Below are 27,170 nucleotides of genomic sequence, written 5' to 3' on the forward strand. Positions count from 1 at the left end.
GTTCGCGAAGGTTCACTTTCAGCGACAGCTGGTCCTTTTCCTGCGGGTTAAAGCGCGTGCTCACCCCCACGTGACCCGAAGAGGCCTGGGCGGTGCCAGCTGGTTGGCTGGAAGAGGTGGATTTGTGGAGGGAGCTGGAACCCCGCCCCCTCTTCAGGCCCCGCCTCCACTTTCTTCCAAGCCTCAGTCCCCTCAATTCTTCTTTCCGGGACCCCGCCCCGCAGGCACCGGAGCACGCTCCCGACGTCACGTACACTGCAGTCCTGTGAGCGGAAATGACGCAAGCCCTGTGCGCCACCAGGATGGCCGGGCCATGGCGGCGGGCACAGGGTACGTGCGGCTGTGGGGCGCTGCGCGGTGTTGGGCGCTACGGCGGCCACTGCCGGCTGTCGCCGGGGGGCGGGTCCAAACTGCGGCCGGAGCGTGGTTGCCCAGAGGCCGGCGGGCCTGCGACACTTCTCCTCCGTGGGCGCTTTGGGGCCGCGGCCCCACGGCTGCGGGCCAGTGGCGGGGGCTTTGGGAGGCTAACAGCCGCGGCGGCGGCGGCAGCGGATTCTCGGGTGGCGAGGATGCCCCTGAGGGCGGCGTGGAGGATGGCGCCGCCGGCGCGGGGGGCAGCGCGGGCGGCGGGGAAGGCCCCGTTATAACGGCGCTGACACCTATGACCATCCCGGACGTGTTCCCGCACCTGCCACTCATCGCCGTCACCCGCAATCCGGTGTTCCCGCGCTTTATCAAGATTATCGAGGTAATGAGATCTCCTACGTTGTCCTCCGTTTCCCCACCTCTGCAAGCAGCGAGTTGGGCCGAGAGAAAGTTTAGCACCCTCATTTCTCGAAAGTTTTTCAGACACGAAGTTTATCAGAGGCAGGAGTTGGAATTTTGTCTGCGTATCACTCACTAGCTTGGTGAACTGGAGCCACATTCCTCCTCTAGGATCTCTTAAGGGGAGTTGAACCCAAACGAGCTTAGGACTGTGCACTTAGCGTGTAATCATAGAAATCCGGCTCTGAGAAGAACCAGAAAAGCAATGTTGCGGCCAGTTACTTTTCTGCAGGTGTTGGTAAATGTTTTGTAACCCCGTCTCCCCAGAGTGGCCTCCTTTCTGGTTATGAGCCCCTTTGGGATCAGGATTAATTCCTTTCTTAAACAAGTATTTCTAGATCCTGTGCCAAGATCAGTTCTAGCTGTTAGGGGTACAGCAGTGAACAAGACAAAAATTCCTGCCTTTGGAGCTCACATTTTAGTGAGAAGCAAGAAGTAATTAACAAGATTAGTAAGTAAAGTATGTGCTGGAAGATAATAAGTACTACAGGGAGTAGTAGAGCAAGGCGCTGAGGAGGAAGGTGGGAGAGGAATCTTCTCCGAGGGGTGCAGCGATGGTTTTTTTCACTCGGCAGAGTCTTCTTAACCCCCTACCATGTGGCCAGCACTGAGGTACAGCAGCAAACAAATCAAACAGTCCCTGTGCCTAAGGAACTGAGGTTGTAATGGAAAGAGGCAGGAAACAAGGTCGTTTCAGACTAAGAAACCTAAAGGGAGGGTTGGGTGGGGAACTAGGGTGATGTAATAGAGAGAAAACATTGTGAGTGCAAGGAACTTGCAATTTTAGAGTAGGAAGGACACAAATACCTCCCTCCCCCACCCCACCCCTTTTTTAATGATGTGGAAACTGGAGTCCATGGAGGAGAAAGGTTATCTTTAACTGTCTAAGCAAGGTCGTACAATGAGTCAACCTCTGTATTCACCCTCCAGCTTCTCCCCCTCACCCTAGTTTCTGCTAAGTAAATCTCAGGGATGCCTTGGAAAGGAACAAAACAGAGGGGCAGCAGCCAGCCAGCGAGGAGGGGACAGAAGAGGCCCCCTCCACCTCCTGTTTTGCACTGCTGACTATGTTTGCCTGAGCTGTTCTCCCAAGGGCCTTCCTTGATGTTGAGTAGTGGTTATTTGGAGGCCCCAGGGTGAGACCCTGTAGCTGACTCCACCACCCCTAGTTCTGTAACATTGGGCAAGCGGTTCCTCTGGGCCTTCATTTTCTCATCTGTGAAATGGACATAATAGTATCTTCTGTCTTAGAGTTGTTGTGGGAAATAAGTGAGGTCATGTAAAGGATCCAGAATGGTGCCTGGTGCTTAGTATGCCTCAATAGTAAGCAGCTGCACCTGTTATTTTTTATGTGGGGCTCTTCAGACATTTCAGAAGCCTGCCTTGGAGACCTCTTTCCCGTCTTTGACCCACCATCAGCAGTCCTCTCTACCCTACTAGGCCTCTGGGGCCAGGACCCTAAGTTAAGAGCTGCTGTTAGAGTTAAAACACTGTTTCTCAAATTTTGGTGCTTGGACCAGCAGCATCACCTGGGAGCTTGTTTAGAATGCAAATTCTCAGGCCCTCTTTAGATTTCCTGCATCAGAAACTATGTATACTAAAGATTGAGAGCCATTAAGTTTAGGCAGTCTGGTCTGGGAATTATCGCAGGCTTGAAAGAAATCATTTGAACCCTAAAAGAAATTTGTGCACCACCCCCATCAGCTGTTTCCTAGGAGACATCATTAGCCCTCTGCCTGTCGCCGAAATGACATCAAGAAAATGTGCTGTGATCTTGGGGGTTTCAATGATCAATAAATAGGGTAAAGATGTGATTGGGAAATACTTTCAGTGAAAATTAGAGGAAGTTATCATCCTATGGGGTGGGCCACATTTGAATTACACACGTTTAGTGTAGTTCTTCTGACACTGATGAAATCAGTAAAGTTTAGACTGAAACAGCTTTTGAAATTGAATCAGTTGCTTAGTTCTGGCCATTTGTCTACATTGAGTTTTCTTTAGGAAGGGGGAGAACCACTGAGGAGTGCAGTTGTTCAACCCTGTACCACTCCCTTCTTCATATATCTGTCTTTTGTTTGTTTTTGGTTCAGGGGTTCCTGGACTAAGTTGGTTAGTGACCTGGATCAGATTAGCATGTCCCCAGAGAATAATGTAGAAAATGTTAGAGCTGCTATCAAAATGTCAGCTAGAAAACCTACCCTGCATTTCACTTTGGGGTCATTGTCATGCTAGGTTAAAAATAAGAAGTTGGTTGAGCTGCTAAGAAGGAAAGTCCGTCTTGCCCAGCCATATGCCGGCGTCTTTCTAAAGAGAGATGACACGTAAGTGTAATTTTTCCTTCACTCCTTTGCTGAAGTCGCCCTGGAGTGTAGCTCACCACCAGTTCTGCTCCCTAAAGTAGCCTGGACCTCTGACCCTTGATCTGAAAGAAACCAAGTAGAGCCTACAGGGGACTCGGCCAAGAGCCAAGCATTCCTTTATAACCTGGACTGAAGGCTCGGCTTGCAGCGCTGGGCTTCATGCCTTGTCAAGATAAGGGGGGCGGGAGGTATTAACCTTGAGGACCCTTGGTGTTAAAACACGCACACCTGCAAGGCCGCTTCAGCACAGAGCGAAGGGGGCAGATATTACTGCTTTGGATATGTCCACCTTGACTCCAGGCAGAAATTTAGTTCCACTTCCAAGTGAGAAGCCTAGGGTGTCCTGAGTAGGCTCTGTCCTGGGATTTTGGAATGGAATGAAAATTCCATCCAGGATGCCTCATGGCCAGGAGCTACTCGCCTGTGCAGTTACCGCTGGTATTCCTTAGCTGGCAGGTACTTCACTGGGCTCCACAGCCCCTGTGGGAGCAAGGAGGTCACTGTTGGTTTTCAGTCCAGGCCAGTTGAGTTTTTCGTCTCTCCTTCCTCCAACCTAGCCTGAGACACTCCATGGGAATTAGAGAGCCTGTGCTGATGTTCCTTTGTGTCTCTCTCCCTCAGTAACGAGTCCGACGTGGTCGAGAGCTTGGACGAGATCTACCACACAGGAACATTTGTCCAGATCCATGAGATGCAGGACCTTGGAGACAAGCTGCGCATGATTGTCATGGGACACAGAAGGTTCGGGGGTCTGTGGGACAATGGGGAGGGTGGTTCTGAGTACTCCCAGGTCCCAGCACTGACCCACCCTTCTCAGTCATCCCTGCAGCCTGTTCACTACAGTGACTACACCAAAGCTGGAGATGGAGGCTAAGACATGTCACCTCTGGACCCTCCCTTCTCAGAGTTCCTTTGTTAAAGTGGCAGTATGGGTGGTCAGTGAGAAGTCGTTTCTAAGCATCACAAAAACAGAAAGTAGCAAGTTGCCTCATGTCTAGGTGTCCGCTGTTCACAGCTGGGCTTGCTTTTCCTCCAAGTGCTTGTGTCTGCGTCTGCCTGCAGATAATGCTGTATTGTCATTCTTTGCAATTTGCAGTTTCTCACTCAGACACGCTTCTTTGTCGGTCCATGGAATTTTTAACTGTCAAAGGACTGCATATGTTTATAAGTCCAGTTTAAGCCCTTGTAAATATCACGATTTAAAAAATCTGCAAGGTCAGCTTAGGGTTGAAGCTCTCGATAGAGGAACTAACCAGCTTTTCACATGTGTTCCAAGGAACGTTGATCCTGTGAGATGCTTCACAAGAGTCCTGTGACCAAATATACATGAGAACATGTCAGAGTACAAGCTGATAACGTGTAGTGAAGATACAGTGAATGTTCTGAAAAGCCCCTCATTGGAGATACTTTACAGCATTTTTTGAATTCAGAGTCTTCCATCCGTTTTTCTCATCTAGCCTTTTTCTTGGGTCAGCTGGGCAGCACCCCAGAATACACTCTGGGGAAAGGGCCTGTGCCGGGCCCTGATTCTGTGCAAGTCCTGATGGCACTCCCTGCACTGAGCCTCCACACCCTTCACCTGTTCCCGCTAGTCTGTTTGAGGGAAGAGGCTGTTCCTCTCTGTCCTGGAAGGATTCATGAGCCAGAGGGAAGAGAATAAGATTCAGTCAGAATTAATAAACAGTGGTGGCTGCTAACTGCCCTGCCTTACAGAATGAGGTGCCCTATAGAATGAGCCCTCTCTCCTGAGGCCAGGCCTGCCCAGGACTTACCGAGGCCCAGCCTCCTTTTCTCTGTGCACCTTGCTGATGACAGCTGGGCACTGAGTTGGCATCTGTGTTGGCTGACAGGCCTTTCCTCTGAGGAAGGCACCTTTGTTAGTTACCTGTGTGACAGAGGGGAGGTGAAACACGTCGTTTAACACCTGGATGGAGAGACAGGACGGGGCCACCTTGGGGAGCACCCCTAGTGGGGGACACCAGAGGCATGAAAACAGGTCACAAGCTGAAATCAAATGGTGGTGGGTGCTTTAGGGAGGAGGGGAGATGAAGATGGGCAGGGTGACGGGATCTGGCCTCCTTGAGGAGGTGCCCTTGAATCGAGACCTGAACAACACGAAGGAGTGAGCTCCAGGGTGAGAGAGGCAGGCAGAGTCCCAGAGATGGGCTTTGCTGAGGTGGCAGCTTGTAATGGTCCCCAGAACTGGTTTCCACTGGCTCATCCATGAGTTTGTGGAGGACAGTAGGGCATTGGTGTGAGAATGGAGTGGATGGGTCTGCTGGAGTCTGAGGGCAGAGGGGGACCCTGGTCTTTGGGTTCTGAGGAAGTAGCTCAGTCTTCAGCTCCAGAGTTTGTAGTTACCCTGCCCTAGGGCCCTGGGCCCTGCAGGACCCTTAGTTATCAGCACTGGGGGCCTCATTAGGGCAGGGCCCCTCCCAACCTCAGCAGCTCCATTTCTGCCTCGCTCCCGGCTACAGGATTCACATCAGCAGACAGCTGGAGGTGGAGCCGGAGGAGGCCGAGGCTGAGAAGCAGAAGCCCCGCCGGAAGCCCAAGCGGAGCAAGAAGGAGGCGGAGGAGGATCTGGGTGCCAGGCGCCAGATGGAGGTGGTGGTGGAGCCCAACTCAGGCACCCCCAGCGAGGTGCTCATGGTGGAAGTCGAGAATGTTGTCCATGAGGACTTCCAGGTCACAGAGGAAGTGAAGGTGAGTCAGCACTCCTGAGTAAGGGGCTAGCCTGTTGCAGCACTCAAATTGTTGGAGAGTGCAAAGCATACTTTCCCTCACAAAAGTCTTTGGGAGAAACTGGGATGAGAAAGGTGAAGGAAATCCACTGGGGTCCTTAGCTGCTCTCGAAGGAGGCAGGGTTTGAACCCAGGTCCAGCCCCAGCCTGTGATCTCCAAGCAGGTGCCTCCAGCCTTCCCCCCAAACCTGGTGCATTGGGGAGGGGAAGCAGGGCACATTCCTCGGGAACCCGGGCTCTGAGGCAGGAAAGAAAAGCCTTCCTGGTGAGCCAGCTTTGGAGGTGGTGGTGGGAGTGTCCTTCCACCAGTTCTTCTAGTGCAAGTTCTAGACAGGGTGACCGCTGGGTAGGAATATAGTGAATAGCTTTGGTCTGATTCTGGGGCACTGTGGTTTTTATGTTTTCTTTTCTTTTTTTTTAAATTTATTTTTAGAGAGCGAGAGAAGCATTGATTTGTTATTACACTTAATTTGTGTATTCATGAGTTGATTATTATATGTGCCCTGACGGGATCGAACCTGCAACCTTGGCGTATAGGGACCATGCTCTAACCAATTGAGCTACCCAGCCAGGGCCCCAAGGCACTGTGTTGAGAAGGATTCTGGGGCAGCTTCTGAGCTCCGAGGGAGGAGTGCTGTGATTCGTTGGTGATGTCAGCCTTGGGTGTTGGAAGGGGCTTGGCTGCATTTGCCACTGGCCTGTACCAGCAGTCCAGGGCCGCCCAGGCCCTTTAGAGCAGCGCTGTTTGGGAGAACCTTCCATGGTGGTGGAAATATTTTGCAATTCGGCACCTGTGGCTATTAAGCACTCTACCTATGGCTGGTGTGACTGAGCAACAGAACACCCATTTTATTTATTTATTTATTTATTTATTTATTTATTTATTTATTTTAAAAATATATATTTTATTGATTTTTTACAGAGAGGAAGAGAGAGGGATAGAGAGTTAGAAACATCGATGAGAGAGAAACATTGATCAGCTGCCTCTTGCACACCCCCTACTGGGGATGTGCCCGCAACCAAGGTACATGCCCTTGACCAGAATCGAACCTGGGACCCTTTTTTTTTTTTTTTAAATATATTTCTTTATTGATTTCAGAGAGAAAGGGAGAAGGAGAGAGAGATAGAGACATCAATGATGAGAGAGAATCATTGATCGGCTGCCTTCTGCATGCCCCCTACTGGGGATCGAGCCTGCAACCCAGGCATGTGCCCTTGGCCGGAATCGAACCTGGGACCCTTCATTCCGCAGGCTGACGCTCTATCCACTGAGCCAAGCCAGCTAGGGCGAACCTGGGACCCTTGAGTCCGCAGGCCGACACTCTATCCACTGAGCCAAACCGGTTTCGGCAGAACACCCATTTTAAGTGAATAGCTACCAGTGGCTGCCGAACTGAGGTGTGGGTTTGTATGTCATAAACAGCACAGCTTCAGAATTTCCTATGAGGATTGTGTAGTGGGGGAAAGGCAAAGACAGATTGTGTTATGAAAAGAATCAAGGAGCAGGCTGGGGGTCTGGTGCGGAGAGCCCCTTGTGTTGGGCTGGAAATGGGGCCGCCACTCCGCCTGTCATGCAATGCACGTTCGTGGGAAACCTGGTGCTAACCCATTTGTAGACGACCTGTATGTAGCAGAGCAGCTCCCCCACTGCCATTTAATGAAAGTCAGCCCTCAACACAAGGACTTGAATAAAAAAGGAAAAGAAAAAAGAATCGAGGACCTTGGAGAGACAGCGCACTCATCCTTGTTCACGCAAGGGCGGTGGACCTTCAGCTGGCTTCCTTCTATAAAGATAACTTGGGCAATTCAGGGACAAATCCAATAAGTAGATACCACGAGATTACACTAGAAAACCCCAGCCATTGTGGCTGCTTGCTTCGTGCCCACTGGTGCCCTCATTGGAGTACAATATGCTGCAAACCGGGCCTTCTGGAAACAAATGAGGTGTGGGTATGTGTGTCATAAACTGCCTGGTGGTCCTGCCAGAACAAGACCAGCTTCACTGTGGCAGGGAACAAAGGAAAGAAGTAACGCAGTACCCATGGGTCCACAGCCTAGGGCCCCACCACTAAAGGGACCTGTGGCAAAGTTCCAGGAGGAACAGGATGAGAGCCCTAGTGACTCGGGCAGATTTCAGGCAAAGAAGTCACAGACTGTATGTTTTGTGGCCAAGGTTGAGGAGTGTCAGTTGTGAGGAAAAGTAAAGAAAACATCCACTCCCTTTTTAATACTATCAATAAAAAGAAAGGATCCCCCTCCCCTGCCCCGAAACACCTCATTCTAAGATTAGAATGGTGTAAGGAGGCAGAGTTGGTTTTAGTATTTGCTCAGTTGGTTCGGTGTCCCCGTGACTAGTGAATTCTGGCTCTGCTCCTGGGTCTCTAAGGCCATCCTTGGCCAGGAACAGGTGGGAGGGGCTCCCTAGGGCCACAGTGCCCCCCCACCACTGGCCCCAGGACCCCATGTTCCATGCTACTCTTCTCTCTTGCCAGGCCCTGACAGCTGAGATTGTGAAGACCATCCGGGACATCATTGCCTTGAACCCACTCTACAGGTTGGTGTCGTGCACCCTCCCCAACCGGAATCTGGTAGCCTTCCTGAGGCCAGGCTGGGCTCTCTCTGTGGCACCTGGGTCGGCAGAAGTTTTTCTCAAGAGTGTCCTGGTAGAGAACCTTTTGGGGGCAAGAATTTGACACCCAGGCCCAGTCTTGTGCAGGTGGAGCCTCTTCCTCTCTAACAGGGACATCCTGGGGTGGGATGGCTGACCTGGCCCAGGTTCTTTGCCTCTTCCTACTAACAAGGATCTGGATTTGCCTGGAAGTCTTTGTTGTCATTAGCTGGGGTGAAGGGGGATCTCATGAGGTTACCACGTGGCTGCTGGAGGGGCTTCTATCAGGGCTGGAGGTGTTACTCTCATGACTCTCGGACAAGGAGGCCCTACTGGTCCTGAAGCTGGGGAGGCCCATATGCAATGCTGGCTCTCAGTGCTGCTAGGGACCAGGAGACTGAGGGCCAGCAGGAGTGAAGTCCCAGCTGCTGTCATGGTCCTCGTGCCCCATGACAGTGTCCCTCTGTCCCTTCCAGAGAGTCTGTGCTGCAAATGATGCAGGCCGGCCAGAGGGTGGTGGACAACCCCATCTACCTGAGCGACATGGGTGCTGCACTGACTGGAGCAGAGTCCCACGAGCTGCAGGATGTCCTGGAGGAGACCAATGTGAGTTGTCCGCACATGCACTGAGCTGGTTCTGTTCTGTGTACTGGGCCGCTTCCCAGGCTGGCTGGTGTCCTCAGCTCCCTTTTGAGATGATTTCACATCAACACATGTCCTTCATGCACATCCAGCTCCCTCATTCTTTTTAACTGCTGCATAGTATTCCATCAGGTGGTGTCCATGATTTAGTGGTGGCATATTTGAGTTGTCACCAGTCTTTTGCTGTTACAAACAACACCTGTATAAACATCCTGATCCACACAGCTTATAGAACTGCTGGAGTTTATCTGTAGAAGGTGTTTCCAGAACCCGGCTTGTTGAAACAGAGGTGCATGCCTCTTTTTGTTAACGTGTGGCTGGTGGTCTATCACAGTTTAGGCTCCCTCTAGCAAAAGCTTGCTGAGTGCCCTGATCTCCCCTCCCCCATCCCTGCAGAGATGGACAACCATTCTGATTGATCTCTCCTTTTTTGGCAGATTCCCAAGCGACTGTATAAGGCCCTGTCCCTCCTCAAGAAGGAGTTTGAGTTGAGCAAGCTGCAGCAGCGCCTGGGGCGGGAGGTAAGTGGGGTGGGGACAGCCCTGAGCCGAGAAGGCTTCTGTGCGTGCACTTGGGCTGTGAAACTCATTAGGTTAAAACTTACAACTGATCCTCGCGGCTGAACCCAGAGAAAGAGGTCTCCATCTGACCATCCCCCTTTGAGGGGAGGAGCTCTCCGCATTCAGAGTCCTGGGGAAAATGTTCGAAACGGGAACCAGATTGGGAAAGGTTGCAAAGCTTTTTTCCAAGACTGGACTGTGTACTCTCGGGTCTGAGGGCAGCTTCTCGGCCCTGCAGGTGGAGGAGAAAATCAAGCAGACACATCGCAAGTACCTCCTGCAAGAGCAGCTGAAGATCATCAAGAAGGAGCTAGGCCTGGAGAAGGAGGACAAGGACGCCATTGAGGAGAAGTTCCGTGAGCGGCTGAAGGAGCTCGTCGTCCCCAAGCACGTCATGGATGTTGTGGATGAGGAGCTGAGCAAGCTGGGCCTGTTAGACAACCACTCCTCAGAGTTCAAGTGAGTGCCTGGGGGCAGCGGTGCTGGTTCCTCCGTCACACCTGGCTCTCAGAAGAGCCTGTGAGCTGGCAGGGTCTGGGATGTTGACCCAGAAAGCCACCGGCACGGGCACAGGCACTTGTCTTAAACAGCCGTGACATGCATCGGTCCTCTCATACCACCCTGTGTGGGACCTGCCTTTGTCACCCCCATTTCTCAGATGAAGAAATCACAGTTCAGGAAAGTCAAGTCAGTAACCAGGGCCTCTAAGCTGGTGGTTGGGACAGGGATTTGAACCCAAGGACATATGGCTCTAAGCCAGTGCTTCCAGCCAGAACCAGGAGTCCCTGAGCCATCACCCTGAGGTCACTATCTTCCCCTGGCTTCGGTCCTCTGGCCTCCCTCTTGCTTTGAGAGTCAGCCAGGAAGTAAGCGTATTTTGTTGGGGACTCAGCCTTGACCAGCGGTCCTTGTCCCTCCCACACTGGCTGTGAGTCAGGCTGGCTGCCCAGGGTTTGGGCAGAGAGGCTCAGAGCCTGGGGTGTCAGATCCCAGGGACTGGGCGTTGCTCCCGGGCAGTTTGTGGACTGGCTGGTCCTGGAACGGCCCTTCTGAAGGGAGGACCCAAGCACCAGGCCCCTCCCTGGCTCAGGATGTCTGGGGAGGGCAGCACTCTTTCCACAGGACCCTGGGAGATGCTGACGCCTCCATTCTAAAGGCGCCCCAGCTTTTCTTCCTCAGGCAGCTAATGAGCTTTCATGCTGCTGTCCCAAGTGTTCATAAACTAGAGCCTTAAAACATGAACTGATGATACAGTCTCCTATTAGGATCCTAGTGAGGGGGCCTCTTCTAGGCCCCTGTCAATGACACACAACTCCCAGGCACAGGTTACTCTCTTGGTAATGCTGACCTGCCATCATCCAGGCTTCAGTCTCTTCACTTGCCCTGGGTTAGGTTGTCCCCTCCATTCTAACCACTGTCCCTTCCATGGTGTTAGACCCTAAGCAGTCCCCATGCTCGCCGTGTCTCTGGTCTGGGAAAGGGGCCTGGCACTTGTGGTGTGGCCCTCACTGAGATAGCTTTCCATAGTGCTGGCAGCCGATGGTGTAGTTCACGCTTTAGGCTCAGTGGGTACCAGCCATGTGGATTTGCAACAGCAGGGATCAGGTGCCTCTCTGGGCCCCACTCACCACTCTGGTCTGTCCTGTGGCAGTGTCACTCGCAACTATCTGGACTGGCTGACGTCCATCCCATGGGGCAAGTACAGTGACGAGAACCTGGATCTGGCCCGTGCCCAGGCAGTGCTGGAGGAGGACCACTATGGGATGGAGGACGTCAAGAAGCGCATCCTGGTGAGGCCGTCTGTACCCTCTTCTGTGGGCCCCAGGGTCCTGGGCACAGACCAGGCTAACCCTCCGCTGGGCACCACTCCCACATCCCATGCACTTGGTTGTTGCACCTAGGGTGGATGCTGAGAGGCATGGTCTGTAATGGTCTGGGTTTGCATGTGGGTCTGGATGCCTCAGGGGCTGGGGCCCAGGATCTCTTCCCCCGCCCTCTGCCGTCCCCCCCGCCTCTGTACTGTTGGGGAGACCTAGAGGAGCCCCATGGTGAATGTGGGGGTCTAGAAGGGTACAGAGGGGTTCAGGAAGGTAAGCGGTAGAGGGCCCTGGCCAGAGGTGTTGGATTGGCTCAGAAATGTCTGGGGCTGCCAGAGCCAGCCTGCCCTGCTCCAGGGGCTCAAAGATTTACAATGGGAAGAAAACAGGCCTGGCTGAGGGCATTGGGGCGTGGACAGACCAGGAGAAAGGAGGAGGCCATTGTGATCCATGATATGGAAGAAAGCCTGTTAAGTGGGGGAGCTGGCTGATGGGCCTGTACTGTGGTCATCCATAGTTGATTGTCGGTCACACATGTTCTCCTGGCATCTACTTGTCCCATCGGTGCCACAGGCTATCCCACCCTGTGGCAGATGACACCTGCAGTCAGGTTGGCTCCTCCAGGACAGGCCTTGTCCCTTCCCACCCCCCAGAAACCTAGAAAGTACCAGAAGGTGGCCAGGCTCATGTCAGGCATAGCCCTTACTTTCCACAAAGGCCATGAGCGGCGAGTGATTGATTGTCTTATGAGAGCCCACCTCTGCCCATAGGAGTTCATTGCCGTCAGCCAGCTCCGAGGCTCGACCCAGGGCAAGATCCTCTGCTTCTACGGCCCCCCTGGTGTGGGCAAGACCAGCATCGCCCGTTCCATCGCTCGAGCCCTGAACCGAGAGTACTTCCGCTTCAGTGTCGGTGGCATGACGGATGTGGCCGAGATAAAGGGGCACAGGTAGGCCCAGCCTCCTGGATCTGCTCCTGCCTTGGTTAAAGTGAATGGGGTGGCAAAGGAGTAAACTCCACTCACACTGGAGGTAGTAACTGAAAAGCTCAGGTGTCTAGGCCCGGCTGAATCCAGGTGCTCAAACATTGGATCCAAATCTTGACCTCTTAGGGAGGGCTTTGTCAGCATTTCCAGCTTAGTTCCCACCAGCAACTCCCCCGCAGCCCCACCAGAGTTCCAGGGCTGGTGCTTGCCATTCTGCCTGGGCCATCTGACTAGTGACTGAACTATAGTGAGGGGCAAGGTGGTCTCCCCAGTGAGAATGGGCCAGCCCACACCTGTGAGGCCTGAGCACCTGTCTTGATTCTTTCCTCCCTCATCAGACCCAGAGCAGGGGCTGGTATCTTCTGTGTCCCGGGTCTTAACCATTTGTACACCATAAGCGTCTATAGACGCAAGCAGGGGACCTTTTTTAATTAAATTCAAAACATCGTGGCAGTTAACTGGTTAAAGCTACCTGGTCCTGTGCCTGGCACCCTTCCGGGGAGCAGTCAGGATCTTGGGGAGCAGTCAGGATCTTGCGTTCTCATGGGGCTTCCCGCCATGCTGGCCTCCACACAGGTTGGTTCTTGGAAAAGTGTAAACTGCTTGAGACACAAGTGTAGCAGAACACTAGTCTCTGTTCTGTTTGCCACAGTGTTCAAAGGTGGGTGGGGAGGCCGGGTGGGGAGAAGGTAGCGCTGTCATATGCTATTCTTGGTGCTTCTCCCTAATGACTAATAGATGCGTTATCTCTATGGACCACCCACAGGTTTTCCTGTTCTCCCTTGTACCTGGCCACATGACTTTCTACCTGCCCCCAAGCTCTGGCAAACTAGTGTTCAAGGATGATTTGAGTCCGTATTAAAAGTTCCTTTTTTGTTGTCTCTAAAAACATGGATATTTTGGCCACCCACTGGGCAGGGCAAGTTGGGTGTAACCTCCACCCTTCACTGTCTCGAACCCGCAGGGAGGTGGGCAGTCTCTCGGCTTCCTGGCACAGAGCCTTGTGTGAGCTCCAGGACGGGTCAAGAAGGGACAGGGCCCACACAGCATTGGAGGCCTCCAGGCTGGGATGGTGCAGATGTTCCTGGGAGACCTCCTCTGAGGGTGGAGGTGTGCAGGGAGCTGACTTAGAGGCTGGGAAGGTTCTTGCCTGACCTCTGAGCTGGGTGAGCAGGAGGCTGAAAGTTAGGGATGAGCCTGAGGGAAGGTAGAGGGGATCCTAGCACCTCCTGTGCTCTAGTTGGGAACTGCCTAGGAGCTGCAGCAAGGACCACTCCCCAGGGTGAGAAGCATTGGCTGAGTTTCTGCACAAGTACAGGCAGTCTGACGTAGGGAGGTCATTGGGGAGAGGAGCCCAGGATGGGCAGTTGGGCGCTCTTTACTGATGCTAGTCTGGGATTCCAAACAAGGACAAGGACGGGGAACTAACTGACTGCTGTTATCATATTGAAAACTGCCAAGCTCCCCTCGGCCCACATAGCCCACCCCTGTCTCCTCGCTGCCCTCACCTTCTTCCTCTCTCAGCTCTCACTCTCTTCCTGCCCCAGGTGTTGGGGATGTTCCTGGTGCCGGTTTCTGGCTGCTCCCGGTCTTCTGGTTCTGTTGGGTTTCACTGGATAGGAGGTGCTGACTGGGGGATGGGTCTGAGTGAGACCTGGATATGAATCTGTCCCCTGCCCTGAATCTGAGCTGGGAAAGGTGGTTGGGGTGACTGAGTGCTCTGCAGATTGGCCTGGCCAGAAGCGGCCAGCATTTCCTCCCAGAGGGCACATGGCACACTGAGGTCCTGGATCTCCAAGGGAGCTGGGCCTGCGAGTGCTCATGTGGCCCCCAGTGGATGAGGCAGGCACTGACCGCCCAGCATGCCCTCTTTCCCAGGCGGACATACGTGGGCGCCATGCCGGGAAAGATCATACAGTGCCTGAAGAAGACCAAGACCGAGAATCCCCTGATCCTGATAGACGAGGTGTGTGTGGGCCCCAGAGGGCTGAGCTGTGGCTGTGCTTCCCTGAGGTTCAAACGCTGTCTCCTGGGCCCTCCTAGCCCAGAGCTCCGGGCAGCTCTGGCCAGGCAGTCTGTTCAGAATGACACCCATGGCCCCTGTGGCTTCGATGGTCCCTGAGTCACCGTGGGCAGCCTCACTGCAGCAAGGCCATCTCATGACACTGACCCCTCTCCTGCCCCAGAGCACCCCATGTCTGCCCACAGTCACGCTGTGAGGCCAACCCTCTTGTCCCTTCTCAGGGCTTCCCCAGTTCTTGGTTCCCCCGCCTTAGTACCTGGTGAACAGGTGCAAGGGGCAGGACAAGGTGCCAACACCATCTGCCCTCTGATACCCTTCCAGGTGGATAAGATTGGCCGGGGTTACCAGGGGGATCCCTCGTCAGCGTTGCTCGAGTTGCTGGATCCTGAGCAGAATGCCAACTTCCTGGACCACTACCTGGACGTGCCCGTGGACTTATCCAAGGTGTGTCCTGCCTGGGGGCTGACCCTGGCAGGGAGAGGTAGGGTGGCCAGTCCTCCAGCACCTCACACTGGCTCCCCTAGGTGCTGTTCATCTGCACGGCCAACGTCATTGAGACCATCCCAGAGCCACTGAGGGACCGGATGGAGATGATCAACGTGTCGGGCTATGTGGCCCAGGAGAAGCTTGCCATTGCAGAGGTGAGGCTAGGTATCCCATCTGTCAAGCCCTGGGGAGGGGGTGCCCCACTGTGCTCAGGCTTAAGGAACATCTGAGTGCACACTTAAGTACTGGGCACTTAGAGTTGGGGGTGCAGTCCACAGTGCCCCTGCTCTCAGAGCTCCCAGTCCTGTTCTAGTCAACTATCAAACCTGAGGAGGAGGGAGACAGGATACTTGATCCCCTGTGTCATGTATGTATGACCAAAAGTAACTTGAGGCATGTTGTAAACTGTATAATGTCACACCCCTGACACCAGGCGTGGGGTGTTTGCCCCCACCAGCCAGTTTTCTGGCTGGGTGTCCTGCATTTCAGTGACACTATCCAGGGTTAGCAGCAGAACTTCCAGGTTCCGGGCTCATCCCACAGAACTGCCCCAACTTGAGGAGCCACTCACAAGTCCCGGCCTCTCTGACCGACCAGCTATAAGCTGGGTTCTTACAACCTCTTCCTCAGGTTTGATAGTTGACTGGAGCAGCTTACAGAACTCAGGAAAACAGTTTATTTACTGGTTTATTATATAGGATGTACCTTGGGAACAGCCAAAAAGAGTGACACAGGATGAGACATAGGGAAGGGCTGCAGAGGGGAGTCTTGTATTTCCATTGCAGTGTTTACTATTTGGAAAGGGGTTTCTCTCCCTCCATGCCTTTGCAGCCCGGAGACGGGCACTGGGCCAGATTTCAGGGCCCAGGGGAAGGGAGGGAACAAGGAGCTTGGGTGGCAGGGGTGCTGGGACTCCCTGCCATGTCTGTCCTCCATCCACAGGACTCAACCCGGTGAAGGATGGGCTAATTCAGGGTCTGGGTGGGGGCTTCCTTCAAACCCCTGAAGGGATGACAGGAGGGACACAAGGACTTCTGGGAGCTCCAGGACCAACTTGCAGAGTCAGTCGGCTCTGTCCCCTACCTAGTGCTCAGGACTGTCTGTCCAAAGACTGCTGTACAGCAGGAGTTGTGCTGGGCTATGGGTGACCATGGAGCCTCTGTCTGCTCAGGGCAGCAGCTACATAACCTTGTCTGTATGTGGGGTGAGCCCAGGAACCAGGGAGGCCTTCCTGAAGGAAGTGACATCTTAAGATGACACCTGGAGAGAGGATAGCAATTGGATCTGGGCAGAGGATGGAGCAGGAGCAGGGGTGGCTGGCTGGGGGTCTGTAGGTTGCGGGCCTCTGTTCAGGGTCCTGGCACCCGCTGAGCTCTGCCCAGATACTCTGTTACCGTCCTTCCAAGCTTACTGGTTCCTTTCACCATCAGTGACACCCTTTAGCCTGCCCTGACACCTGTGTTCATTGGACGACCCCAGCTTCCTCAGGGACCAGAGCTCCATGAAGGCAGGGTCCACCTCAGTCCTGTCTTTACCAGCCAGGGATCTGTGGCTGGGCGGTGGGCCCTGGATCCTGAGACCTGGGGTGGGGAAGGACCCAGGGGGGTCCTGACAGAGCTCTCCTCTCTGCCAGCGGTACCTGGTGCCTCAAGCCCGTGCCCTGTGCGGCCTGGATGAAAGCAAGGCCAAGCTGTCGTCGGACGTGCTGACCGTCCTTATTAAGCAGTACTGCCGGGAGAGCGGAGTGCGCAACCTGCAGAAGCAGGTGGAGAAGGTGAGCTAGAGGGTGTGATGTGACAGAAGGGAGCCAGACACAGGGCCGATGCCGTCTGACCCCACTCCTGTGAGGTCCCCAGCAGTCAGACTCAGATATAAAAGTAGAATGGCGGGTGCCCAGGGGCTGGGGAGTTTTTGTTAGGGAAGCTGAGAAAATTCTGGAGATCGACGGTGGGGATGGTTGCACAGCAGCGTGAATGTACTTAATGCCGCTGAGCTTTACTCTTAGAAATGGCTACAATGGTACATTTTTTTATGTGATGTGCATTTTACACAATTTAAAAATTAAAGCAAAAGGAGATGGAGGTGGTGAGTGGGGGCCTGTGGCCCGGCTGCCCATCATCCTGCCACACCTGCCCCAGGTCTTAAGGAAGTCCGCCTACAAGATTGTCAGTGGTCAGGCTGAGTCCGTGGAGGTGACACCTGAGAACCTGCAGGACTTCGTGGGGAAGCCAGTGTTCACTGTGGAACGCATGTATGAAGTGACGCCGCCTGGCGTGGTCATGGGGCTGGCCTGGACCGCCATGGGTGAGTGCTATGTGTCCTTCCGTTTGTCCTCTGGACAAGTTTGTACTTTGTTGCTCTGAACCGCCCTCTGGCTGACCGGTGGCGCACAATGAGGCCAAGGGAATGGGGCTGTTGGAGAGGTGGCCGGTGTGCTCCCTGAGCTTTATTTAGGTGATGCTGTGACCGGTTTGCATGTGGGACAGTCCTTCACAGCATGAGACCCTGGGACACCACCCAGCAGGGGAAGGGGTGAGAGGGAACTTCAGTGTCTAGGTGACTTTGCTCTGCTTGGGGTTCAGGGTCTTTTAGAGCCCAGGGGTTGCTGGCAGGGGTTGTGCCGTTTTGGGGTGTTTGTAAAGGAAGTGAGCTCTGGTTGCAAAAAGTTTGCTTATTTGGACTATATTTAGAGCTATTGTGTAAGAACTTGGTGTTGGCAGCCTGTGTGGGTACACAATGTAGGGCCAGTGCACAGTGGCTCCCTTAGGCGGCATGGGCGCTGGCACGTGGAAGAGAAGGTGCTAGGCTGAGGAGGGTGAGGAAGTGTTGCAGACAGTGGCCCAGCATTGAGGAGTGGCTACCCTGGGAATCTGAACTGTCTCGGAGCTCACAAGCCCTACACACTGTCTTCCAGGAGGCTCCACGCTGTTTGTCGAGACATCCCCAAGGCGGCCTCAGGAGAAGAACAGCAAGGACAAGGACGGGAGCCTGGAGGTGACAGGCCAGCTGGGGGAGGTGATGAAGGAGAGTGCCCGCATTGCCTACACTTTTGCCAGGGCCTTCCTGATGCGGCATGACCCCACTAATGAGTACCTGGTGACTTCACACATCCACCTGCATGTGCCAGAGGTGAGCCACAGTGCCCACCCCCCCCCCAAGCAGCCTTGCATTGGGCCTGACGACCACCCACCTGCCTCTCCCCACCAGGGCGCCACTCCCAAGGATGGGCCGAGTGCTGGCTGCACCATCGTCACAGCGCTGCTATCACTGGCCATGGACAGGCCCGTGCGGCAGAACCTGGCCATGACCGGTGAGGTCTCCCTCACAGGCAAGATCCTGCCAGTGGGCGGCATCAAAGAGAAGACCATTGCGGTGAGTGCTGTTCCCTTCCCCACCCTCCACTGCCATGTAGTCAGTCCTCTGACAGGTAAGGCACAGCAGACCCATCTAATGGCCCATTTTACAGTGAGCATGGGATTTGGACCTGGAACCCCCCCTCCCCAAAATGAATGCCTCTGTGGCTTTGTGGGCTCCTTGAGGAATGAGGTCTTTAGCTTCATTGCCCACTTCTCAATGGCCTGGCACTGAGAACCTTGGGCAGATCCTTCATCCCCTCCCCTACGTATCCAACTCCTGGCAGAGCCCCACTGTCTCCTGAGCCTCCACTGCCCTCTGACTAGTATACTCCAGATTGGGCAGGATGGTCAGTAAGACTCAAAAAATCTCAAGTGTTGGCTACATTTTCAAAATAATGTTTTTCTCTTTCACTGCATTTTTAGGTGCCCCACCTCTAAAGCAGAGGTGGGGAACCTTTGTTCTGGCAAGATTCATTTGGGTATTTATAGCATCCTTTGTGGGCCACACAAAGTTATCAACTTAAAAATTAACCTGCTACACTTGGTCAAACATCTAATTAACTCTAATGCCTTGGCAGGGCCAGACCACATGATTTTTTGGGCCTTGGCCTCACATTCCCCACCCGTTCTAAAGGTAAAGCAATGGGTGCCGATTCACACACGGTGCTGGGCAGTCATTTGTGGTGGACTCTGAAGGAGCCACACTCCTACGACCAGCCCTAGACTTCTTCAGAAGCCAGGGCCCTTATCTGAGCACTGCTCTGGGCCACTACGAACAGGAGCCCACCAAGTCCTCCCCCTCCTGGAGCACACTGGGTCCCTGCAGCCTTCCTGGACTAACCCATGACTAACCCATCCTAGGCCAAGCGTGCTGGAGTGACATGCATCATCCTGCCAGCAGAAAACAAGAAGGACTTCTGGGATCTAGCTGATTTCATCACTGAAGGCCTGGAGGTCCACTTTGTGGAGCACTATTGTGAGATCTTTGACATTGCCTTCCCCAAGGAGCAGGCGGAGGCCCTCGCTGTGGAGCGGTGATGGTGGCCTAGGCACTGCTGGTGCGGATAGGCCCGTTCTGAGCTGAAACTGCACTGGGGGGAAGGGGCTCTGGGCAATTGAGCCACCAGGACTCGGCAAGTGGCCCGGAACCCAAGGACCTCAATTACAACTTGATCACGGAATCTGACATATATGAACTATTTAATTATGATTAAAGACCATTTCTAGTACTACCTGTGTCTTCTTTCTGTGCCTACCATATGGACCAGCTGCAATGCCAGCACAGGAGCCGCAGGTTTCTGAACAGGTTTTATTATACAGACGGGGTGGGGCTCAGTCCTTCTTGGCTGCTGCCTTCCTCATGGCTGCAAGGACATTGCTCAGCTCCTCTCTCTTCCTCTTGGCGCGAATGTGTGTCCCCACCTGCAAGCAAGGCGGGCCATCAGCCTGGGCCCCATCCCACTCTCTGGGCACAGATGTGTTTGCACCTGCCTAGCAAGAGGCCAAATGCTTCCACCCAATCCCACCCCACCAACTGCCCACCTACCCTTTTCTTGATGAATTTCAGGGCCCTCTTGTCCTTAGAGACCTTGAGCAGCTCCATGGCACGACGCTCATAGGGGGCAAAGCCACACACCTCTCGGATCATGTCCCGAACGAACTTGGTGTGCTTGGTGAGGCGCTGCGGGGTGAAGGGAGGCCATCAGGACGAAGGGCTCCAAACCCAGACCCTTAGGGTCACGTCTGGGCCTCCGCCGGGAGTATTCTGTCTGGTACAATGGAAGCAGGAATCCTCCCCACCCCCCACCCCCCAATGGCAACACAGCATGTCATGCCTGGTCCTTTCCACAGGCTGTGGCTGGGCCAGGAATCTTTTCCCATCGGACACAAGCTGCCATGCAGAGTTGGGGCTACTTAATAAAGTGGATAAAAAAGGGGTCCTGTAACAAACACAAGTCTTGCTCAGGAAAGTCTTCAATTATGAGCAAGTCTTTGTGGGTAGTCATGCTCCAGGCCTGTAACTGCTTTGGTGAAAGGTTTTCAAGCAAACCCTGGCCACTGTTCTTGGGCATCTAGGTTAACACCTTTGATGACAATGCCAGAGTAATCCCCTTCGAGGGTGTGACAACCCTCAAGAGCACATAATCTTAACCATCCTGCAATCCAATCCCCGCCTTGCTTTCTTCCTTAAATTCCCTCCTTAATTTAAAATGCATTCAGAAGTTGCAGAACTGTTAACCTCTGGGAAAACTTTAGATCTTGCTTCCAGGCAATTGTCCGTTTGGCTCAAATAAACTCATGAAAATTCTCTACAGGTGTGGACGTTTCTTAGGTAGTCAGAGGCCCATAAATCCTGACCTGCCTGAAACGCCTCAACCTGATACTCCAAAGAATCAGCTGGCTAACCTCCACCCGACGCCTATTCTAGTGGGCAAACTGCTTATGTCAAAACCCGCTCCCAAATTCGCTCCACCTGCCCCTGCTTCCATCCCGCGGGCGGGAGGGTGGTGGTGTATGGCCCGGCTGGGCGTTCGCCGGGCAGACATATTAGGTATTTCACTCACTGCTCTGGCCCGCCGGCACCCCCTTTCTGCCGCTCAGCCCACCGCAGGGCTCCCCACTACTCTCGGTAGCCTGGAGCCTGTGGCCGGGCCGTGCCCTCCGCCCGGAAAGCCCTTCCCCCCTCACTACCAGAAGCAACCCGAGCGCGCGACTCGGAACTCACCCCGCGGCGGCGGCTGTGCCTCGGCTTGCTCACGTTCTTGGTCACCTTGTGGCCCTTGTTGAGGCCCACGGCCATGGGGTAGCGCAGAGCCATGGCTGCGGACAAGGGTGGGGAGAGGGGGGAGAGGTAAGTCTCGGCTCGGCCACTGCTGCCCAGAACGCAGCGTCCCGGCCCCCTCGCAGTCGTTCACTACACCCAGCCATTACCCCAAGGGAATTACCGGAGGCCCTGGGGTACGGATGGCGGTGGATCCCACCAGCGCCGAGATGAACTAACCTGCTGCTCCTCAATGGCTGCCGCGGCGGAAGGGCTGGCGCAGCGCGGAACTCTGGGATATCTATTCCTCACGGGTTGCGCGGGCCAGAGAGGCAGGGTTGCTGCGAGCGCCCCCTGGCGGCTGGAGGATTTCCTGCGGTCTCGTAAGCAAGCACATTTATCCCAGCCGGCCCTAGCGAGGGGTGGGAGTTGGTGGGTATGCCTATGGCTAGGGTGCCTCCCTATTCCGGGGGCGTGGAAAGTTCGAATCTCACCTCTGCTGGGTGAAATCCCATCTCAGCCGCTAGCTGGCGCCAGGGACTTCAACCTCAATACCTGAATTTCTCCATTTATAAAATAAGGGCAATAATAGGACATATTCCAAACTCTTTGATATAATGGTACCTGACGCAAAATAAAACTTCCATAAACGGAGGCATTTTATATGAGGCCAACCTCTGAGTTAGGGATAAGGAAGGCGATGTGGTATAGTGCCCATTGGTGGCATTTGGTGTGAATCGATTTTATTTTAGGCGATGCAGAAATGAGAAGTATAAGAACAAAAATAATTTTTTTTCTCGTTTTTCTCTTTCAATCCTAATGTCAAGTGTGTAGTCCTTGATGCACATTAGTATTACCCATGCACAAACCATGTATTTTGTGTGGCAAATAATACCTTTGGTCCACAATCAGTATCCTTCCTTCTGCCCCGGACTTGCTGGGTGAGCCCACCTCCCTCCCAGCCTGTTTCTCCACCTGTGAAATGGGGTTGAGAGCTCTAGTACACACACTCTTCCCTGCCTGCTGGAAGGACCAAGAAATTTGAACAACAGATGTGCAAGGGGAAAAGGATTTGTATTATGAAAAGGGAGGCTGGGTACAGAGCAAAACACACTCCTTCCCTTCTCCCCTCCTTGGACCCTGCCATTGGGTAGATGGTTTTGTGGCTCTCCTTTGCTTAGGGCAAGGAGTGAGTGGAAAGAACAAATCAGGTGGTTCCACGTGGGAGACAGAAGGATGGATCCAAGGGAGCCCCTAGGGCTGGCTTTCCACATGACCTCTAGCCTTAGTTTCCCCATCCGCGAAACAGAAGCAGCAATCACGTCAACAATGACCAAGGAGAAGACTGAGGTAATGCCTTCCAGGCCCCTGACAAGGTACTGGCACACACACTGCTCTCACACCCAGAGATTTCATTGTTTCCGGGTGCTAATAGTTTTTCGGTTTTCCTTTCCTGTATTGATGATGCTATCTTGGGTCATGGCCACCCTCGCAAAGGTGTCTCTGTGTCCCACCTTCAGGGTGGCTGGATGAGGGTCCTCTCCGAGAAGATGAAGGAGCTCAGGCAGCAGCAGTGGCAGTGACATTGAGCTCCTGGCGGATGAACCAGGCCCTTGGGTGAGGCAGCCAGGCCCGCAGGAGGCAGAGTACGTGGAAGCACCAGGGGTAGAAGACGTAGGAGACCCGCGTGGCACCGCCCCGAATCACAGCCAGGGCTGCCTTGGGCCCCAGGCCTGTCTTGGTCCTTGTGACACCCCTGGGACAGCAGTGCTTGGTGTGGACTGTGGCTGGGGCTGGGTGGCCCCCCACAACCCCCGGTTCCTGCCCCTGGTCTTGCCTGACTCCCTCCTTAGCTGAGGCGCGATCCTGGAGGCCCAGGACGCATATGGTGATGGCCACGTTCACATCCTGCACATGCAGCTCCCGCTGCAGGGAGCCAAAGAAACTGTCCAGTGCGAACTTGGCCGCAGAATAGGGACTGGAGAAGGACGTGGGCACACGGCCTGGGGGTGCAGGAGGGTAGCAGCTGAGCTGCCACACACTGCTCTCCCCCTCCTCGAGGTAACCTCCTAGCCCCATCCAGGCTCTCCTGCATCAGGCCTGTGGCTTCCCCACTCCCCGCCCCGCGTCACGCACCGAGCAGCGAGGACACCACCACCAGGGAGCCCTGGCTGTCCGTCAGACTGGGCAGCGCCAACAAAGTCAGTTGCACGTAACTCAGGAAGTTCACCTGGAGGCGGTGACTGGGAGTCAGGCAGCAGGCCCAGAAGGTGGAGGCAGGGGGCGGAACCTATAAACCTTGGGGGAGGGGCTGGTTAGGGATGGGCAGGAACTAGGACCAGGGCGGAGCCAAGGCCTGGAGAGGTGGAGCCTAGAAGCAGGAGGGCAGGGGGGGCCGGAGCCCAAAGAGGGATGGGGGAGAGGATGGAGCCTGGGAAGGAAGGGCTGGAGTGCCGGCAGTGTGAGGAGCCACAGTCGAAAAACGGGGTGAAATCTAGCAAACTTAGAGGTGGGACCCGGGGATAGGAGGGATGGAGCACCCGCCCGGGAGGCTGGGAGGCAGGGCCGGGTCGAGAAGGGGCGGAGCACCTGCATGAGCCAGCTAGTTCCTGGGGCACTGTGGGCCCGCGTGCCTGCTGGGGCGGCACCCAGGTGGTTCAGCACGAGGTAGTCCAGCCCGCCCGTCCAGGAGAAGCCCATCAGCGAGGAGCTAGTCCTTGAGGCTCCACCCCCCGGACTCCTCCCTAGCCCCGCCTCTTAAACTCTCACACTTCACCCAGAGCGTGGAACCAACGAGTTCCGCCCTCGGTAGAGCCCTTTCTCCCCCCTCCCCCCCCCCCCCCCAGATGAAAGAGACCCAGCCCTACTCCCCGGATCCTGACAGGCTCCAGGCTACGGCCTGAATCCAATGGAGCTCCCTGGATGCAATGCGGCTCCACCCCCAGTTACGCCCCAGAACCTTATAAATTTCCTCCCACAGACACCCATTACTACCACACCCCCACGCCAATTGGGGTCCTGCCCCTAAAGTCTAAGCCAAGGTCCCAGACTCCAGGCCCCGCCCCTCACCCAGCTTGTCCAGCGCAAACTGCACCACGCGCTCGGGCACCTCGGGGAGGCCGTGTCCGCAGCGATGAAGAAGACCTTGGGAGCGCCCAGCTTCCGGCAGTTCCCTACCACCTGGGGGGCCAGAGCTGCCCGTGGGCCCCTCTACCCCGTAGGCTCCCTCTACCTGCCAGACGCATTGGGGCCCCAGCCTGGAGCCCCGTCCCCTACTCTGAACCTCCTGTTCAGTTCCCAAAGCTTTACCACTGGGGTCGTAAACTGGCATCTGTTTCATTTGATCAATCATCACGATTTAAAACTCAGGGGATATCAGATAAATCTCAAGGTTTCTGGCCCCCTTGAAATTCTGGAAGGTGTGTGTCCAAGAGCTGTGCATTTCCTCGGAACGTTCTGCTGCTAAGAAAAGTCCACCCACCCCCCTTTTCAGTTTGGGAGCCCTGTCTATCATCACAGCCTTTGGACACGGCCAATACTGCCATTTACCGAGGAACACTCCTGTTTGACACTCACTGTCTTACTGCATCCACCCAATTCCACAGCACACAAGAAGGTACTTTGTTTTCCCTTTTGCAAATGAGGAAATTAAGGCTCACAGAGGTTAAGCAACTTGCCCAAGGTCACATGGGAAACCTGGGATCTTTGCAGAGATTCAAACCCAGGCCCCATTTTCTACCCACTCGCACCCCCACCATTACACTGGAGATGGGTGTCTCACCTTCTGCAGGAAAGCCTCGGTGCGGGCAGTGAGCACCAGGTGGGAGCCCAGGTGGGCACAGTGATATGCCAGTTCCTCCCCAACGCCAGCACTGGCTCCTGTCAGCAGCACACGGGCTCCCTGGAGGCTAGCTGGCAGCGAGCAGGGGTGGTCAGCCTAGAGTGTGCACAGAGCAGCTGGCCGGATTCCTCCCTGGCCCACCTCAGGCACTCACCTGGGTCAAAGCTGTCAGCCCAATAATAGGCAAAGAATAGGGCTCCCAGCCCAGTGAGGAGGAGTACCTTCATGGCCCGCCCTGGGAAACAGTGAGAGAGAGGGTGGCCAGCATGGTCCTGGGCCACAGCCACACCTGTTTCCCCAACTGCTCCTCTGTTTGAAGATCATCTTGGCCCCTAGACTTGCGCCTCTTCTCCATCAAAACAGCCACCACGTGGTCCAGGCCACCATCCAGGTCACCTGAACCACTCTACCAGTCTTTGGGGCTTTCTCCTTCCAGGCAACAGCAGAATCACATCTTGCCTCCCTCTGCTGAAAATTCTCCCAGATTCATTTAGGACAAAAGTCACACTCCTTGATGACCAAAAGGGCCCTTCATGCACCAGCCCCTCTTGCTCACTCTGCTTTTTGCCACACCAGCCTCTGCTGTTCCTGAGAACCAGCCAGTCACCATCTGCCTCAGGGCCTTTGCACTGGCTGTTCCCTCTGCCCTAAATGCTCCAGGCAGATAATCCAATGGCTTGCTTTTACTTCATTCAAGTCTCCGCATAAAAATTACTTCTTCCCAGAGCACTTCCTGGGCCTCTTTTTCTGAAGCACGTCCCTTACTCTCCCTTACCTCTACAACTTCTTTCTCCTTCTCAGCACGTAACATCACCTGAAATCACCTTGATGATTTGTTTCATGTTCACTGTCATTCACTTCTCCTAGACCAGTGATGGGCAACCTTTTGAGCTTGGTGTGTCAAACTTCGCCAAAAAACTGAGCATAACTCGGGTAGTGTGTCACTTTGAGGAAAAAACATTATTTTGCAAATGTTTCATCCTCAGGAGCAGCAAATGTTTCATCCTCGGCATGCGGCCGCCTCAGCGGCCACGTGTCATCAGAAATGGCTATGCGTGTCAGTGCTGACACGCGTGTCATAGGTTCACCATCACTGTCCTAGACTGTCAACCACACGAGGTCAGGAAGGAAACAGAAACCTACTTCTGTTTTTTTCACTGTTAGGTCTTCAGTGCCCCAAACTGTGTCAAGGACACAGCAGGTGCTCAATAGATACTAGATTAACACAGGAATGTGGGAGGCAAGAGCTGGGGGAGCCTCAAAAGACCACTCTGGAGATACCCAGGAGGAGTGAGAAGGTCCCCATGTCATGAGAGTTAAGCTATGGGAGCGATTTACTTGGCCCAGGGAAAAGGCAAAAGAAACAGGCTGGCTGCTTAAAGTTTGGGGAGTCATAGGTTTCCTTTGAAGAGGGCACAGGTTCATCACATCTTGGGGTTTCTATCCTCTGTACTCAGTGGGACAAAGAGGAGAGGGGACTTCTAGGACCCAGGATGCTGAGCGCTGGTGCGATTGGGAGTTCCTATATCCCCAATCTCTAGATCCAGCCCTATGTCCTTTGCCCCACAACAAAGCTCCAGCGGCCTCCCCTCCTCCCTTATCTTTACACTCCGCTCCTCCCAACCTGTTCTAGCCAAGCAGCCAAAGGGATGTGTCAAAAGAAGTCTGGTGTGCCTCTTCCTGCTCTAAACCCTCCCAGGGGCTCGCCACCGCTCCAGATGGAGACCAAGCTCCTCACACCCCCAGGGGGTCTGGCCGCTGCCCACCTGTCCATTCCCATCTTCCCCAACTCCTGTCTAGGAGTCAGTTCTCAGACAAGTGAACTTGTCGCCCTTCCCAGTCACACCAGCAATTCTCGCAGCAGGGAACCCGCTCCCACCTCCTTCCCTTCCAGGGAAAGCCCGTGAAGCCCCTCAGCTCAACCCTCTTCCCACCGATGTATGGATGGATGGACGAAGCACCTGGGCTGAGATGGGGATGGAGGGAAGCGGATCCTCGCAGAATCCACTGGCCCTCTGACCTCGCTGGGCATCAGTTTTCCCGTGGTACAAAAAGGGCGTGCGACCCGTTCCGAGCTCCCAACCGCTCACTCACCCACTCGAGCCTGTTTCTTCCGCCGTACACCGGGGCTGGGGGTCCCTGCCCGGGAGCCAAGCGCACGC

At 54.5% G+C, this 27,170-nt stretch overlaps 3 protein-coding genes across 4 annotated transcripts; 1 reads left to right on the top strand and 2 right to left on the bottom strand.

Moving 5' to 3' along the window:
- Positions 1 to 284: 284 nt before the first annotated feature.
- On the top strand, positions 285 to 19,584 carry LONP1 (lon peptidase 1, mitochondrial). The gene is made up of 18 exons (XM_079771309.1): positions 285 to 748; positions 3,058 to 3,146; positions 3,807 to 3,926; positions 5,663 to 5,891; positions 8,422 to 8,483; positions 9,014 to 9,143; positions 9,617 to 9,700; positions 9,978 to 10,198; positions 11,391 to 11,529; positions 12,327 to 12,505; positions 14,420 to 14,507; positions 14,886 to 15,008; positions 15,089 to 15,205; positions 16,684 to 16,824; positions 17,189 to 17,354; positions 17,965 to 18,179; positions 18,258 to 18,422; positions 19,268 to 19,584. Exons 1-18 carry the CDS (start codon positions 314 to 316, stop codon positions 19,442 to 19,444), a joined length of 2,880 nt encoding a protein of 959 aa, XP_079627435.1. The 5' UTR covers positions 285 to 313; the 3' UTR covers positions 19,445 to 19,584.
- Positions 19,585 to 19,701: 117 nt separating this feature from the next.
- RPL36 (ribosomal protein L36) lies at positions 19,702 to 21,543 on the bottom strand. Of its 2 annotated transcripts, none has more exons than XM_079771311.1 (4): positions 21,408 to 21,543; positions 21,132 to 21,226; positions 19,953 to 20,087; positions 19,702 to 19,828 (listed from the first exon to the last, which is right to left on the bottom strand). In XM_079771311.1, the coding sequence occupies exons 2-4, from the start codon at positions 21,222 to 21,224 to the stop codon at positions 19,739 to 19,741; spliced, it is 318 nt and encodes a 105-aa protein (XP_079627437.1). In that variant the 5' UTR covers positions 21,225 to 21,226; positions 21,408 to 21,543; the 3' UTR covers positions 19,702 to 19,738. The 2 variants fall into 2 exon arrangements, with proteins under 2 accessions (XP_079627437.1, XP_079627438.1); XM_079771312.1 differs by having other exon boundaries at positions 21,352 to 21,443.
- A 31-nt stretch (positions 21,544 to 21,574) lies between these two features.
- On the bottom strand, positions 21,575 to 26,956 carry HSD11B1L (hydroxysteroid 11-beta dehydrogenase 1 like). Its single transcript, XM_079771313.1, is given in 7 exon segments — positions 21,575 to 23,170; positions 23,304 to 23,397; positions 23,757 to 23,848; positions 24,237 to 24,284; positions 24,287 to 24,347; positions 24,949 to 25,079; positions 25,163 to 26,956. Coding segments are annotated over 7 exon segments (942 nt in total). The 5' UTR covers positions 25,236 to 26,956; the 3' UTR covers positions 21,575 to 22,727.
- Positions 26,957 to 27,170: the final 214 nt, after the last annotated feature.

Source organism: Cnephaeus nilssonii, assembly GCF_951640355.1.
Source record: "Cnephaeus nilssonii genome assembly, chromosome: 5".
Classification (NCBI taxonomy): Eukaryota; Metazoa; Chordata; class Mammalia; order Chiroptera; family Vespertilionidae; genus Cnephaeus; species Cnephaeus nilssonii.

Coding starts and splice junctions, on each gene's coding strand:
- RPL36 (XM_079771311.1), bottom strand. CDS start 21,224: ATGGCTCTGCGCTACCCCATGGCCGTGGGCCTCAACAAGGGCCACAAG. Junction 20,088..21,131: donor GGCACAGCCGCCGCCGCGGG/GTGAGTTCCGAG, acceptor TTCACCCCGCAG/CGCCTCACCAAGCACACCAA. Junction 19,829..19,952: donor TGAAATTCATCAAGAAAAGG/GTAGGTGGGCAG, acceptor CCTTGCTTGCAG/GTGGGGACACACATTCGCGC.
- LONP1 (XM_079771309.1), top strand. CDS start 314: ATGGCGGCGGGCACAGGGTACGTGCGGCTGTGGGGCGCTGCGCGGTGT. Junction 9,144..9,616: donor ATGTCCTGGAGGAGACCAAT/GTGAGTTGTCCG, acceptor CTTTTTTGGCAG/ATTCCCAAGCGACTGTATAA. Junction 15,009..15,088: donor TGCCCGTGGACTTATCCAAG/GTGTGTCCTGCC, acceptor TGGCTCCCCTAG/GTGCTGTTCATCTGCACGGC.